This window comes from Aulostomus chinensis, chromosome 13 (genome assembly GCF_037954235.1).
Source record: "Aulostomus chinensis isolate RoL2024-O1b breed Wild chromosome 13, RoL_Achi_v1.0, whole genome shotgun sequence".
In the NCBI taxonomy this organism is placed as follows: Eukaryota; Metazoa; Chordata; class Actinopteri; order Syngnathiformes; family Aulostomidae; genus Aulostomus; species Aulostomus chinensis.
The window spans coordinates 9,937,609-9,953,175 of record NC_141332.1 but is presented as its reverse complement, the minus strand read 5'-3'; the positions used below and the strand labels follow the sequence as shown (position 1 = coordinate 9,953,175).

General features: G+C 43.6%; 1 protein-coding gene across 2 annotated transcripts in view; it reads left to right on the top strand.

Moving 5' to 3' along the window:
* Positions 1-15,567, top strand: part of cyfip2 (cytoplasmic FMR1 interacting protein 2) — a 29,742-nt gene that overhangs the window by 3,468 nt on the left and 10,707 nt on the right. For both annotated transcript variants that reach the window (XM_086223076.1, XM_086223077.1), the window contains exons 2-20: positions 4,815-4,964; positions 5,056-5,145; positions 7,400-7,477; positions 7,811-7,912; positions 7,999-8,180; positions 8,261-8,357; positions 10,285-10,413; positions 10,503-10,607; positions 10,680-10,768; positions 10,868-11,105; positions 11,227-11,379; positions 11,472-11,611; positions 11,687-11,834; positions 13,386-13,539; positions 13,995-14,151; positions 14,229-14,325; positions 14,416-14,492; positions 14,570-14,678; positions 14,793-14,912. In XM_086223076.1, the coding sequence (XP_086079202.1) occupies positions 4,848-4,964; positions 5,056-5,145; positions 7,400-7,477; positions 7,811-7,912; positions 7,999-8,180; positions 8,261-8,357; positions 10,285-10,413; positions 10,503-10,607; positions 10,680-10,768; positions 10,868-11,105; positions 11,227-11,379; positions 11,472-11,611; positions 11,687-11,834; positions 13,386-13,539; positions 13,995-14,151; positions 14,229-14,325; positions 14,416-14,492; positions 14,570-14,678; positions 14,793-14,912 (2,382 nt within the window). In that variant the 5' untranslated portion in view covers positions 4,815-4,847. The remainder of the gene's footprint in view (positions 1-4,814; positions 4,965-5,055; positions 5,146-7,399; positions 7,478-7,810; positions 7,913-7,998; positions 8,181-8,260; positions 8,358-10,284; positions 10,414-10,502; positions 10,608-10,679; positions 10,769-10,867; positions 11,106-11,226; positions 11,380-11,471; positions 11,612-11,686; positions 11,835-13,385; positions 13,540-13,994; positions 14,152-14,228; positions 14,326-14,415; positions 14,493-14,569; positions 14,679-14,792; positions 14,913-15,567) is intronic.

The following is a 15,567-nucleotide window of genomic DNA, read 5'->3' as shown; positions in this document are numbered from 1 at the left end:
GGGGGATTTGACTGTTGCACCGAGCAACATATCCTGGACATATCATTTACAAATGGGTTCATGCTACTTGTCTCTATTTTTGCACATTTCCTACTGTCTCGTTGTTGCTCCTAAATATTTGGAGCACTTGCTCGTGGATCCTCATGAGCAAGGCTGTCTTTGGACCATGGGGTGGTTGCCTTTTACAACTGTGGGATTTTTTTTTTAGTCCCACTCTGTTTTTCTGGTGTAGTAGGCTCTTAGCTGGGATACGAGGTGTCCTGAAGGGGTTGAAGGGGCCTTTTTGCTCTGTAATGATGCTCACACAGAGACAGACTGTTGAGCAGAGTCTGGTATAGGGTGGGAAAGTTTATTCAGCCAACCCAAGCTTCAGACTGCGCCTGTATTCCCAAGCGCAGATGGGACTTTAGTAGCACTGTGTATGTTTGTCTGCTTTACAAAACCCCTCATAGCAAGCTGTGTGTTTCATTTTCTATGTACCAAAATAAGCTATGCTTTCGATCGAGCCTCGGCAGAGTCAGTGTGTGACAGTCACTGCAGGAAAAAAATACCTTTTTTTCCATGTGAAAGATGTCAGACAGCAAAAAAAACCAACAGCAACAAAAAATCAGCTGCATTTCATCACTGTTCAACAGCATTATGGAGTTCAACAGTGAAGCTGTGGAAGTAAAAATCCCAGTCACACTCTCCATAGAGGAGTTGCTTATCAGTCGTAATTCATGGTTGCTAGACCATAAGTGAGCTGGCTTTGAAAGGAGGATATCTGCTCCTGTAAAAGCCTCAAGTTTGGAGGATTGGGGAGGACAAACTATTACATCACCCACAATCCTAGAGTATGGTGGAGGGTGCTGTTGCCATGGAACCGTTTACTGAATTTGTAACTGTCGGCTATTGTGAGTTTGAGAGGAACCTGCAGGAACAAAAGTTCCTTTCTGTTGAGAAACTATTTTAATGTTATCTTCATATCAGTGGCAAGTTAGCTAGCAATTTTTTTTTAAAAAAGGTCATAAAATATCGATCCCTGATGGGGTGAGCATGCATCCACAATCTTTTAGCTTTACCTCTTATCTCCATTTTCCTGCTGTCTTTTTTGTGTGCTGGTAATCCAATCTTTTATGCTAACAGTTCATCTGCTCGCTGGTTGGCTCTTTATATTGTATGAAGACTTACTGAAACAACCATGACATCCATCCGTCCATCCCTCCATCCATTTTCTACTGCTTATCCTGTTAAGGGTCGCGGGGGGCTGGAGCCTATCCCAACAGCCTTCGGGCGAGAGGCAGGGTTCACCCTGGACAGGTCACCAGTCCATCACAGGGCCAACATAGAGAGACAGACAAGCATTCACACTCACAGTCACACCTACGGTCAATTTAGAGTATCAATCAGCCTCGTCCTCTCTTGATGTCTTTGGACTGTGGGAGGAAGCTGGAGAACCAGAGAGAACCCACACAAGGAGAACATGGAGACTCACACAGAAAGATCCCGTGCTGGAGCCGGGGCTCAAACCCAGAACCTTCTTGCAGTGAGGCGGCAGTGCTGACCACTGCACCACCGTGCCGCCCTCCATGAGAACATGAATGAGAAATTTACTTCCAGAATTGCAGTCCCTTTAAAAGAGGGCGACTACTGTAGCTCTGTAGAGTCCTGCAGTCCCCCACCATCATCATCAACCATAACAAAGCTTGAAAAATGTTAAGAATATCCATTGTAATGAAAACAAGAACAACTGTGTATGTTTGTTCAAGAGGAGCAGCTGAGGCTCTGAGACTCTTTGAGCTTCGTATCAGTGTCAGACTTGACGACGAGCTCTCTATTCTTCTGACTCCACGCTTGAGGCTGGTGATTTTACCTCATGCAACTGCAAACTCTTGCATTTCACTTTTCGCATGATCATAACACTTTCATGCCTGCAAATATTGTGCCTCAGGGCGTACAATTATGACAGTTGTGTGTGTCATAATTAAAACCGTACATTCTTGTCAGCTCAAAGTATGACCAGGTAAATGTGGTATTTTGGGGCTTTCAAGAAAAGTAAAATTTACATTTTCAAATTTACAAATTTTACACGTTTTTTTCAAAAATGAGAATGTCAACTTATTTTTATACAGATAGTGTTGACACTGGCCAAATCTTTAGAAGAAATTTTGAGATTTTTTTTTGTGTGTGTCATGATTGTCTTTTTTTTGTTGCTGTTGGTGAAGAAAAGAATGGAGCATTGCTGGTTGATCTATTTTCTGTGGTTCTCAACTGCATGTATCGGCAATATTCCTGAATAAAACTTTTTTTTTTAAATGAAAAGAAAAAAAGCATTAGCAATACAATGTAGTCTTCAGTTTTTAAATCAGTCATAGCATTTCCTTTGATTATAAGGAGAATCCATCCATCCATTTTCTTCCACTTATCCTGTTCAGGTTCGCGGGGGTGGGGGGTGGGGGGGTGGAGCCTATCCCAGTGGCTTTTGGGGCGAGAGGTGGGGTTCACCCTGGACTGATTATAAGGAGAATATACTCCTTTATTTTTTATCAGATTCTTACAAGCAAGCGTTGAATAGAAGAAGCATGTAGGGACATGTTACTGTTACAAATGTTACACTGTAACTTAGTTGTGTCACGCAAGTTGACAATTAAACGAGGAGGTGTGCTTGGAAGTAAATACTGAATGTGGGAAGTGGATTCTGAGTTTATGGAGCACACATTAGAACGTTTGACTCTGTGTAAGATCCCAGACACAGATTCAGTCACGTTAAACAGAACGATGACAACCATGAACAGTTTAATAGCAAGATGCTCCTTTGCGGTGAGCGGCTTCGGTTAATGGATGCTGGTTGGTGAGAGAAAGAGATGCTGGGTTTTCTCTTCAGCTCTCTCTCTCTCTCTCTCTCTCTCTCTCTCTCTCTCTCTCTCTCTCTCTCTCTCCCTTTGGCTGCACATATTAAGCTGTTTATCAGCCCTGTTGGCTTTGTCTGCCAGGTCAGATGTAAAATTTCTGTTAGGCACATGATACGCAGGTGGGGCACATACCGCTGCTGTGGTTGAAGTGGTGTATTATAATGGGGGAGCAAGCTGTGAGTCTCACGAGGGGCTCGTCATTTATTCCAAGCATGGATCTGGAGTAGAGCTGTCAGACTGATTGTGATTTAGTTTTAATTTTTATAAGCTGCATGCTTAAGACGAGGAAGTGTCCTTCTGTGTTCATAATCGTCATGTAAAATATGTCAACTTTTTCTTCATGTGCGTTTGTGTTTGCCGGTGGGTCAAATGTCTGGGGTCTGTTTTCCTGGCTGGCCATTTTCAGAATTATGCCTCTCATATAATAAAAGAAGGTAGAAAAAGGAACTGTGAGGGGCCCCTGCCTTTCCTGTGAACATAAGTCTGGTATTGAAATGAAAGAGGATACAGCTGCAGGGTGAAAACTCAGATATACAGCACCGCATTCCAGTTAAACCAGTACTGCCTTTTTGGGGGCTGATACCAGTCATTCCACTGTGAAGACATATGAAAAACATGCTAACAAAAACAATAGGAAAGGGATGTTGTTAACCCAGAATGAACGCAGCTAAATTCTATTTCTGTGCAGCTTACAGGCTACAGATTGAGTACAGCCCCAGAATGAAATATGAAAACACACTTTGACCAACTGAATGTTAAAAGTCTTTGAACAGGAGAACCAACACAGAGATCAAAGACTCAATACAACATAACACAACATGTAAGCGCTGCTTTACAACTCCACTTTACCCACAAATAGTGTTATGTATCATGTACGCTCAGTTAAGAAACGCCCTTCCTGTGCTCTTGGAGACCCTTTCTGTCAAAAGGAGTGGTGAGAGTTTTGTCCAAGTACATACTGATGTTATTCTTTCAGTAAACAAAGTTCACTTGGGGTGGCAGAAGATGAATACACTGTCTGCTTGTAGCTGTTAACCATCACAAGTTTTATTTTACCCACGGCTTCTCTCTCTACCCATTTCAGTCGCTTTACATTTAGTCCCATTTAGTTATTTCAGTGGGCGGCACGGTGGTGCAGTGGTCAGCACTGCCGCCTCACAGCAAGAAGGTTCCGGGTTCAAGTCTCGGCTCCAGCACAGGATCTTTCTGTGTGGAGTCTCCATGTTCTCCCTGTTCCTGTGTGGGTTCTCTCTGGTACTCCAGCTTCCTCCCACAGTCCAAAGACATCAAGAGGGGACGAGGCTGATTGATACTCTAAATTGACCGTAGGTGTGACTGTGAGTGTGAATGGTTGTCTGTCTCTATGTGTTGGCCCTGAGATGGACTGGTGACCTGTCCAGGGTGAACCACGCCTCTCGCCCGTAACTGCTGGGATAGGCTCCAGCCCCCCCCCCCCCCCCCCGCGACCCCTGACAGGAATAAGTGGAAGAAAATGGGTGGATGGATGGGGCAGCATTAACATCGAGTTGACTACTCAAGAGGAACAAACGATTATCCTTCACAAATATCAGGAATTAAATTTCAAAAAACAGGCACAAAGTAAGAAGCACTGAGTAAGAAGGAAGCTTGCCTTTTGACACACATTTCCATGTTTGGACCAACAGAAACCTACATTTGTATTTGAATCATCCGAGCTGAAAATCTCATACCATTGCCACATGCAGCGGTCAGGTGTTCATGCTGACTCAATCTGTATACACATTGCTCTTTGAATTCTGATATTATTTTCCATAAACTGCTCTACCATCTCCCTACTTCAGCACAGATGAATTTGAAAGCAAATTCACACTCATCTCACCACCTCTGAGCTTCTTATGCCTCCCTATCTCAAACCCTCGCTCTCTTTTTCTCTCTTTCTGTCAGACTGGGGTGTGGTGTGAGTAAGGCTTTGTTACCATGACGACCCACGTGACCCTGGAGGATGCTCTGTCCAATGTGGACCTGCTGGAGGAGCTACCCCTCCCAGACCAGCAGCCATGCATCGAACCCCCTCCCTCCTCTATAATGTACCAGGTATACACTCATTCATGCTGTCTGTCACCACCACCATCATCATCCTCAGTTTCTTCCAGTGTTTACCACTTCCTCCTCCTTCCTTCTGCAGGCCAATTTTGACACCAACTTTGAAGACAGGAATGCGTTCGTGACCGGCATCGCCCGTTATATAGAGCAAGCTACAGTCCACTCCAGCATGGTGAGACCCGTGTTCCATTTTCACATGGCTTGCCTCCCGTTTGGCTGCCTCTAGATTTTGTTGTCCCTCCTCTTTTACAGATAGTGGTGAGCAGCCTTGCACCGTGAAAAGACAGCTTTGTTTCTTGTGAATAGATGATCATGTAGATATTGGCTCGGCCTTTTGGCGTTTTACACACATTTGCGCACACACACACATACACAGACCTAAGCGACACACTGGTGAATCAGCCAGGCAATGGGCCACTAAACCTCAGTCCCCCCCCCCCCCGACGGTGAATGAATGGAGAGTGTGATTAGACTGGCAAATAGGGGAAGTGGTGCTTTATTTAACCTTATTTCATCAGGAAGTCCCATAGAGGTTGGAAACAGTCTATTTGAGGATACTCTTCCTTCAGCTGAAGTGATGGAGAAGTCTCTCACCTACTTCTGAATGGATGAAATGTTCCCATACTGAAATATTTATAAAGCTCCATTGAGGCTGGAATGTGTTACTCATCTGGGCTGTTGGGTCAAATGCCTCTGTGAAGCACTCAGACAAATCTGATGTAGCCAAGTCACACATGTACTTGAATACATACAAAATTAGAAGTGGACATTTCATGTTTATTATTTTTAAGCTACCTATTAGTTGGTTTTGAAAAAAAAAAAAAAAAAAAGGCCTTTCGGGCTGACATCATGGGCCAGAACATTCAGCATTTTATTTCAGTCAAATGCAAAAATCAGAAAAGATACAAATGTATATATGATCGTTTTGGTTGCTCAAGCGTGCTCCCTCCCTGGCTCAGACAACTGCCAATCATTACCCTCAGTAATGGAGGATGCTAATACGTGTGTTGTTCCTTTGCAATGCCGCCATGCAACAATTGTTGATTAATACAAGGACGTTCTGCTTACTGATGGAGTGGTTGCAACAAACTTTTTTTCTTTTGAGCGTCATTACAAGTGTGTAATTGAAGTGATTCATCATTAGTGATAGTGGCTGAAATGTTCGATGGCGTCTCAGGACCGTCACGAATTTGCAAGATAAAAACAAGCAAATCTTCAGAAGTTTGATTAAATTGATTAGCGCCAATTGTCACTGGTGTCCTATTATTAGACAGTCAGAGGGGCGCAGACACAGAAGCACCACTGTGAATGTCAGAACATCCAATAAAACCCTGTTCAGTGTAATATTGTGCAGCACCCCACAGACAGCTGGAAAAATTCTCAGTTTAAAACTGGAAAGCTGAGCTCCCTCCAGCTCGTCTTTCCTTTTTTTTTTTTCCTACGGTTGCCCTTATATGCCGTTGTAGAAATTTAACATGGTGTGATACATTTATCAGCTGTATCTCCCAGGCCTGTGAAAGTATCTGTAAAACCTTGTTTAACATTCTCACCCTCTGTGCTAAGCTTTTCATTCCATCTGTGCTCATAGCAATCTGTGTTGAAAATACTCTTAACTTTTGGAACACCTCCAAGCTCGTCAGTGTCACTCTTTTCTCACGACTGATCAGAATCTACAAGGCAGGGGGAGGTATCTGTTTGGAAAGTCACGGCAGAGTGATGCTGAACCCGGTTATTACCAGAGTTCTATTTCTATCAGTTAGCCTTTACACTCCTAATGAAGGAATTTTATCGTAGCAACATTAAAGGTTTGAGTGAAGCTCTCTGGCAATGAGATGGTGGGAGCTTTCTAACCAGAAAAGCCTCTCGTGGGCTGTTTCCCTGAATGGCTTCACTCCCCTTCAACCTCAAATCATTAGGTAGAATCAGTGAGCACACAAATGCTTACATTTTTTTGCTTTTACTTTCTTTTTAATTTAAGTTTAGGAAATGCTGTCCGAATTGACTAATACGGCAATTACAGCATAATCCAAGGCAGTGGAGCAAATGTTCTTGAATGAGGCATCAATTTTGCCTTCGAAACGATATGTTGAAGATCTTGTTAGGCACAGAGGACTTGGTTTTGGGAGGATTAGACTGCTTTGCATGTACACTGCCTCTCACAGGTGAACATACCTGATCAACAGTGTATAGGAACTGACATTCAGGATGTACACTTGATTTTTGATGTTTTAATGCAAAATGGTATCCATTGATTTACCGAAAATGAAAATGAATTTAAGTTTTGTCGGTTTAAAGGTCCTACGTATTCACTTTGATTGCAATGGGAACACGCACACACACACACACACACACACACACACACACACACACAGAATTAAGACAAGAAGTCACTCAAAGGAAGGTCAACTCTCTCTTTGTATGGCTAGAATGAGATGCTGGAGGAGGGACATGAGTATGCTGTGATGCTTTACACCTGGAGAAGCTGCTCCAGAGCCATTCCCCAGGTAATGCGCGTGCACACACACACAAACACACACAAACACACACACACACATTTACATATCTCATATTTTTTCGTTGCATCCTCTTGTTGTAAATATATGACAATAATAATAAATCAAACCCAAAGAGGCATCTGTAAAATAAAAACACACTTCAGGGATTAAATAAGGCAACAACATTTTTAATTTTGAATATCCTCATAGCATTTCTATCCATCAATACATCTCAAGTATCAGTATAATGTCATTACTGTTGGTGTAATCTCGTTGTGAGTGAACACTCTGTACTGGGCTGCAGTGGCAGGCTATGTTATGGCGTCCTCTTGTGTTTGCTAGGTGAAATGCAACGAGCAGCCTAACAGAGTGGAGATCTATGAGAAAACAGTGGAGGTGTTAGAACCTGAAGTGACCAAGCTTATGAAGTTCATGTACTTCCAGGTAAGATTTCTGTCTTGTGATTGGTTGACCAGCAGCTCTCTCCAGTCTTTAATAAGTTGTCTCCTCTCCTTTTTGATGTTTTACAGCGAAAAGCTATCGAACGTTTCTGTAGCGAAGTGAAGCGCCTGTGTCACGCAGAGAGAAGGAAAGACTTTGTGTCTGAAGCTTATCTGCTCACTCTGGGCAAATTTATTAACATGTTTGCTGTCCTGGATGAACTGAAAAACATGAAGTGTAGCGTCAAGAATGATCATTCTGCCTACAAAAGGTAGCGTATGCTAAATCCAATCCCTCTGTGTTACGCGTCTGCTCTCTGAAGAACCTTTTAAAATGTCTGTCTGCCTCCAGGGCGGCCCAGTTCCTACGGAAGATGGCCGACCCTCAGTCTATCCAGGAGTCGCAGAATCTCTCCATGTTTTTAGCCAACCACAACAGGATCACTCAGGTTTGTGTGCGAGGCGTGTGGGAAAATGAAAAGATTCAGTCTTTTCAGAATCAAAATGAGGACTGCAAATGCACTGAAATGTCAGATAATGAGAGCTCATCATTGCTGTTATTTTTCCCTGCAACCAAGAAGGTCATGTTTTTAGTACTGTTTTTTTCTTACTTTCTTTTTTTTTGTTTTAATTTGACTTCTGGCAGGCTAAGGCAAACATTAGGGGGCCAATTTTCACCAGACTTGTTGGAGGGCTGTAACATGGGCCAAAGGAGAAACCTTTATATTTTGGGGCAGATCACTTGACCACTGTGAAAGATTTTTAGCCTCCGAGCGCCTGTATGTCCGCTAGAGGCTTTGCCTTGTTATACACTCTGAGTTTTAATATTTCATCATGCACATATATTATTCCCAACTCATAAAAGGCTTACTTCCCCTCACTGGCTTCCAAACTCTGCATGAATAAAATTGAAGACACTGGTACTCACCTACGAGGCTGTACATCGGTCTGTACCACACCACCTGCAGACCATGGGCAGATTCCAAACCTCAACTGGCCCCTATGTTCTTCTACCCATGACATCACCTTACCTCCCAATTGTTAAGGGGCTCAAAAAATTGTTCATCCAGGTTGCAACTGTTCACAACTCCAGCACCACAATGGTGGAAATAGATCCCTGTTTCTATCGCATCGTCACCGTCCAACTCCTAGCAGAGGCAGTGTGTTCAAAACACAGACTTTATCTTGTTGCTTCTTTAAAATGACAACAACAAAATTCTCCCGGCTCTGCGACTCATTCCTGAGTTCATAGCTGACAGAAGAACACGATGAACAGCTGGTTCCTTTTCTGACAAAATGTGCGACCACTTCGAATAGAAGCTCTGCTAATGTAAGGTCATGTCATGGTTACAAGACACTTATCAGTAGCAAAAAACATGGCACTCCCAAGGACGCATTCCTCCTCTAAGGCATCCTACGGACACGCGTGCTTGGAGGTGTGCAGGAATTTTGCGTGATGAAGGAATTCATCAGACACAAGAAACAGGCTGGGAACTCAGAGATGGCTTACACTGGACACTTTACTGGACATGCCCATGACAGATGTACAAGGTTCGCTGTGAGATGAGGTTGGGTCAGCTCCCCCAGAACATCTGTGTCAGACCCAATCATACTAGTAATGCAGGGCGCCATCCAGAATGACCGAATTAGGACATTCTGCGCAGATGTGACCTTCACGTAGTCTAAACACAGCTACTCATATTGACATCGCTGGCGCTGTGAGTGTCAAGCTTTACTATTAGTAAGTGATCTGACTACAAATATACTGTTATGAAACACACCACAGGTTCACTCTTAGACCCAGGTCAAGGCCCTGGGCTCAGACCAGCTTTTAACCTTACAGACGAATTATGAAGCTGTGGCACAAGAAAGTTCAAACAGAGGACACTAGATAAAATTCCTTATCAGGAGGCTAATGACCTCAGCCAAACCCAATGTGAAAAATTTCAATTTTTTTGGCCATGTGACACCAATCTACATCTAAATTGAACAGGCCTTTCCCCCAAGCCCAAGCTGCACCCCTGCACCAGGTTTTGGAAAAATCTGCTTTATATTTTGAATGTAATCCTGCAACATTGTGATGAAACTTTAACAAACTGCTGCAATCACATGACGCCCTTTGCAGTGATAAACCCTCCTGACATTCTTTCAGAGCTTGAGAAACACAGTCAACTCATTTCATAGATAATAACCCTTCTCCATGAGGACGACACGGACAAAAATGTGGCATTCTTTACCCCGTTACTCATCCCCCTCGCTGTTACTGGCAATTTTCTTTTCTGTAAATGCCAGTCACAGTAAAGGACAGGAAGGTAGTTTTAACGTGCGATGTGATATCTGCTTCACTGATGTTTGACCATCTCTGCATCTGTGCAGTGCCTGCACCAACAGCTGGAGGTGATTCCTGGGTACGAAGAGCTTTTGGCAGACATTGTCAACATCTGTGTTGATTATTACGAGAATAAGATGTATTTGACTCCGAGTGAGAAACACATGCTTCTCAAGGTACGCACATTTCACCTGCTGCCAACTTATAAGCCAGATATCTTGCTTGGGGTTATCCTGGTTGAAAGTCTTCTCTCCCCGTGTGACAGGTGATGGGTTTTGGCCTCTACCTGATGGATGGGAATGTGAGTAATATCTACAAACTAGATGCCAAAAAGAGGATCAACCTGAGCAAGATTGACAAGTTTTTCAAAGTAAGACTTTTACTTTTCAGCAAGTTTGTTTGTGTGCATGAGCAGGAGTTAAGACCTTTGTGTCTTTCACAGCTTCAAGTGGTGCCACTGTTTGGGGATATGCAGATAGAGTTGTCCCGCTACATTGAGACAAGTGCTCACTACGAAGAAAACAAGTCCAAGTAAGAAACTCCTTTATAAACATACAAAAACAGCCTGTCTCCATCCCTCATCACCCCTCCTGCTCAACCCACCCCAAACCCTCCATCTTCTGTGACCAGGTGGACGTGCACCCAGAGCAGCATCTCGCCACAGTACAACCTGTGTGAGCAGATGGTGCAGATCAGGGAGGACCACATCCGTTTCATCTCGGAGTTGGCCCGCTACAGCAACAGCGAGGTGGTGACGGGTTCGGGTCTGGACAGCCAGAAGTCCGACGAGGAATACCGAGAGCTTTTTGACCTGGCACTGAGGGGTCTGCAGCTGCTGTCTAAGTGGAGCACACACGTCATGGAAGTTGTGAGTATGGCGTGGAGAGCGTTTGTGCAAGTCCAGAATTGTTGGTTTAGAAGAGAGTTTGGAGAGTTTGATTGTATTCCATTTATAGCTCCCTCTTTATCTCTGTCTTTGTGTGTCTCAGTACTCATGGAAGCTGGTCCACCCCACAGATAAATTCTGTAATAAAGACTGTCCAGGCACGGCTGAGGAGTACGAACGAGCCACGCGCTACAACTACACCAGCGAGGAGAAATTTGCCCTGGTGGAGGTCATTGCTATGATCAAAGGGTTGCAGGTAGAGCTCTGACAGGCGTTCTATTGATATTCTCTTTTGTTCTCAGAACTTTAAATCAGAGAAATGCTGTGGCTGCGGTGTTGTCAATCTAGGTTCTGATGGGCCGAATGGAGTCGGTGTTCAATCAGGCCATCAGGAATACCATCTACGCAGCGCTGCAGGACTTCGCTCAGATGACCCTCAGAGAGCCTCTGCGTCAAGCTGTACGAAAGAAGAAGAATGTCCTTATTAGGTTTGTATATCTGATCCAAAGCTCGGAGAGCTTAACTGTGTTGCAGATTTATAGCAAAGTTTTCTTTCTCTGCAGTGTTCTTCAGGCCATCCGAAAGACTGTGTGTGACTGGGAGGGAGCTAGAGAGCCTCCAAATGACCCTTGTCTGAGGGGGGAGAAGGACCCCAAAGGTGGTTTTGATATCAAGGTGCCACGCAGAGCCGTAGGACCCTCCAGCACACAGGTAAGCTGAAATACTGCTGTTCAGAGAAAAATCTGTTTGTGTATCTTTTATGTGATTTAGGTCATAAATACTGCCCTCCACTGGTGTAAACGTGGCTATAGCAATTCAATTTTGCTATTGGCTGATTTAGTGCTGATGTAATAGAGGCAGCCACCCCGCCACCCCCCTTCCTCAGTCCTCCTGTAAAACCAATGGCTTCAGTCATGGGCATCAGGGTGCTGCACCTGCTCATTTCCATCCCTCTGACTCTCCTGAAAGATTAACAGGCTGCTTTGAAATAACAGAAAAAAGCCTCCGTGCCCTGCATCTCCCTTCCTGAGGGCTGCAGTCTGAATTTGTGCCGTGCACAGGCCACGTTACAATTTTAGGGGAGCTGATTAGGAGCAGTGAATGGGATTTCTTTGACATTCTTTTTTTTTTTTTCCTAACAAACACACACGGGATTTCTGTCTTTTGTCGTCAATTTGCTTGACATATATTTTCTGACTTTGAATCACTACGATGGCAGAAAAATTGTAATAAACAAAAATTCTATTTACAACCAAAGAAATGCCTCCAGGCTAAGAAACCATGTGATGTGTCTGATATCACTCGGTTTGAGCGCTGCACCCACATACGTACTTTCTGCACTCATCATTTCACACCCACTTGTTTTGAGGTGGGATTTACTGTCATCATATGCCAAAATATTCAAGTAACAAAATGCTTAAAAAAAACACATGCCGGTGTACACCCATGAGCAACAACTCAAACATCACCTGATGTCTCTTTGAAAATCTGATATGAATTAAAAAGCAAATAAGAGATCTGAGTAATTTCAACTGGAAAAAAAAACAAACCCCACAACAGAACAGATAACGCTGAGGTTCCAGATCTAATCAAGTAGGAGCTTTTACCGTGCGGCTCAACCAGAGCATCCATGCTCATGTTTGCATTGACGGTACTTGCTTTTGGGATTTGTCACCTTTGGACTGTGGGTGGAATTCGGCTCTGTGTGTAGGTATGAGGTGTCCCACCCTAGCACACATACCACATCCTCTGACTGAGGAATTTTTTGAAAGGAAACAAACCTTAATTACTGAATCTTCCTTCTTCCCACATGGCTGTATAAACAAGTAGGCTTGTGCAAGAATCGAGGATATTGTGCCAACTAACACTCTCATTTATTATTCACTTTGAGAACTGAGTGCTTTTTATTTTTTACACAGTGTAACTAGGCAACACCAGCTATCGCAGGCAAAACAGAGAAGGAATGGATGCAGATTTATAAGAAAATAATTGGAGATCCGAGTTTCTCTCTCGACTATTTACTCATAAATTAAATGTATTTTTGAAATATCGGGAGCCTTTTACTGAAATCATTTAGGCCTTGAAATGGTGCTCATTTAATCTTGATGCGAATGCAGATTATGATACACAAAGAAATGCCTGTTTTACACTGTAGTGGCAAAATAGTAGATAATGGTTTATCCCATTAGTTCTGTCTCCCCTCTAAATCCTACTGTGAGGAAGTCTTCCCTTCATCTGGTTTCCTGTGTGTTCCCCCTGCAGCTGTACATGGTGCGCACCATGCTTGAATCCTTGATAGCTGATAAGAGCGGCTCCAAGAAGACGCTGCGCAGCAGTCTGGATGGACCAATTGTGGTGGCCATAGAAGACTTCCACAAGCAATCCTTCTTCTTCACACACCTGCTCAACTTCAGCGGTGAGGAGGAAACTACCTTTCACATGTACCTTAAAACGCCGTGAGCACCCTCTAGTGGGTTTGAAGGCTTTTAATATGGAGCTTACCATTAGTGAGGGGATTGTTTTCAGCAAGCCAGAACATTAAAAATCGCTGGAGATCCTTTGTTGTAGCCCTACAAAATACATTCAAATCCATCTTCAAACAACATCATCAATTTGAGGTTTGGCTTACTAACTGCTTATTTTAGGCTGAGGTGTAGCAAATAATGGAAAGATTACAATTATAGATGATCATGATTATATTTCAGTTTGTTTCTCTCATTGTGACAACAACACAGAGCCAGAAGCTTTTGTTAAAATTGGCCCTGGCTCATTACAGGTATAAAAGGCAGGGCCTTGAAGTAGAAGGTTTTAAAACCCCTGCTCTAAAATACATCCTGTTGAATCCTTGCTCTTGTTCCCGCTGGTGTCCAGAGGCCCTGCAGCAGTGTTGTGATCTGTCCCAGCTGTGGTTCAGAGAATTCTTCCTTGAGTTGACCATGGGCCGCAGAATCCAGTTCCCCATTGAGATGTCCATGCCCTGGATCCTCACGGACCACATCCTGGAAACCAAGGAGCCCTCCATGATGGAGTAAGACACACACTTCTGACAGGTCGAACTGAGTGAGTTGAGCTGAGAGCGTTATAATGGCCTTCTCTCTCCCCCAGGTATGTGCTGTATCCTCTAGACTTGTACAATGACAGCGGCTACTACGCTCTCACCAAGTTCAAGAAGCAGTTCCTGTATGATGAAATTGAAGCTGAGGTGGGCGTCACCAGCATTGTAAAAATAAAATGCCTTGTTTTACCGCAGCGTTGCTTTGCAAAACCACCAGTATGTCGTCCTTGTTTGCAGGTAAACCTCTGCTTCGATCAGTTTGTCTACAAGCTGGCAGATCAGATATTTGCCTACTACAAAGCAATGGCTGGAAGGTAGGAGCAGTGAATTCCTCTCCACCTGTTTACATGTTGGTGTATGCAACATCTAAATCATGCTGCGCTTTTCACAGTGTTCTCTTGGATAAGCGCTTCAGAGCGGAGTGTAAAAACTATGGCGTAATCATCCCATACCCACCTTCAAACCGCTACGAAACGCTGCTCAAACAGAGACACGTGCAGGTATCAGAACAACTAGATCGCAGTTTTTTTATTCTGTTCTACCTGTCATGGATAACTTGGATAATGGATATTGTACCTCCCGCCTCTTCAGTGTATTTCTTATGTGTCTTGCAGCTGCTGGGTCGCTCCATAGACCTGAACCGTCTGATTACTCAGAGGATCTCTGCAGCCATGTACAAGTCTCTGGACCACGCCATCAGCCGCTTTGAGAGCGAGGACCTGACCTCCATCGTGGTAAGATCACACCACTGGGATGCACGGAGCTTACAGAGTAACAGCCAATACATCCTTTCTTCACATATTGTTGAGTGTATCAGTTGGTATGTCAAAGAAAAATGAAGGAAGCAGCGGTTGATATAGACTTGGGGTGGGAATCACTAGTTTAAACAGGATGTGTTCGTACTGACGTGAGCACAGAGGACACATTAAAAACCAGATGCAACTAAGAAATCATGCTGAGTCTCTTTCAACTGCTAACTGTGTTTATAAGGTCTTGAGAAATCATAATATTTGAAAAGAGAGCCAGAAGTTTTTGGAAAAATCCTTGACGTTTTCTCCACAAATAGTTGTATATTTTAGGTTTGGTCATTGCTAAGAGTGACTGAAAATATTCTTGCCTCTTCTTAATTTACCTAAATACATGTTTATTTTTATCAAACCACGTAATCGTCATAAATTGTAGTTACATATATTGTATATACATGATTTTTACCATTGACCTCAACTGAGGAACTGGTCAGGCAGTGGAAGGAACTCCTGAACCCGACTGGCCCACCCTTTATACAAGCAGAGGCAGAGCTTGAGGATGATAGTCAATCTATGTCAGTTTCCCTGGACGATGTCAATGAGATAGTCAAACAATTCCACAGCAGCAAAGCCCCAGGGATTG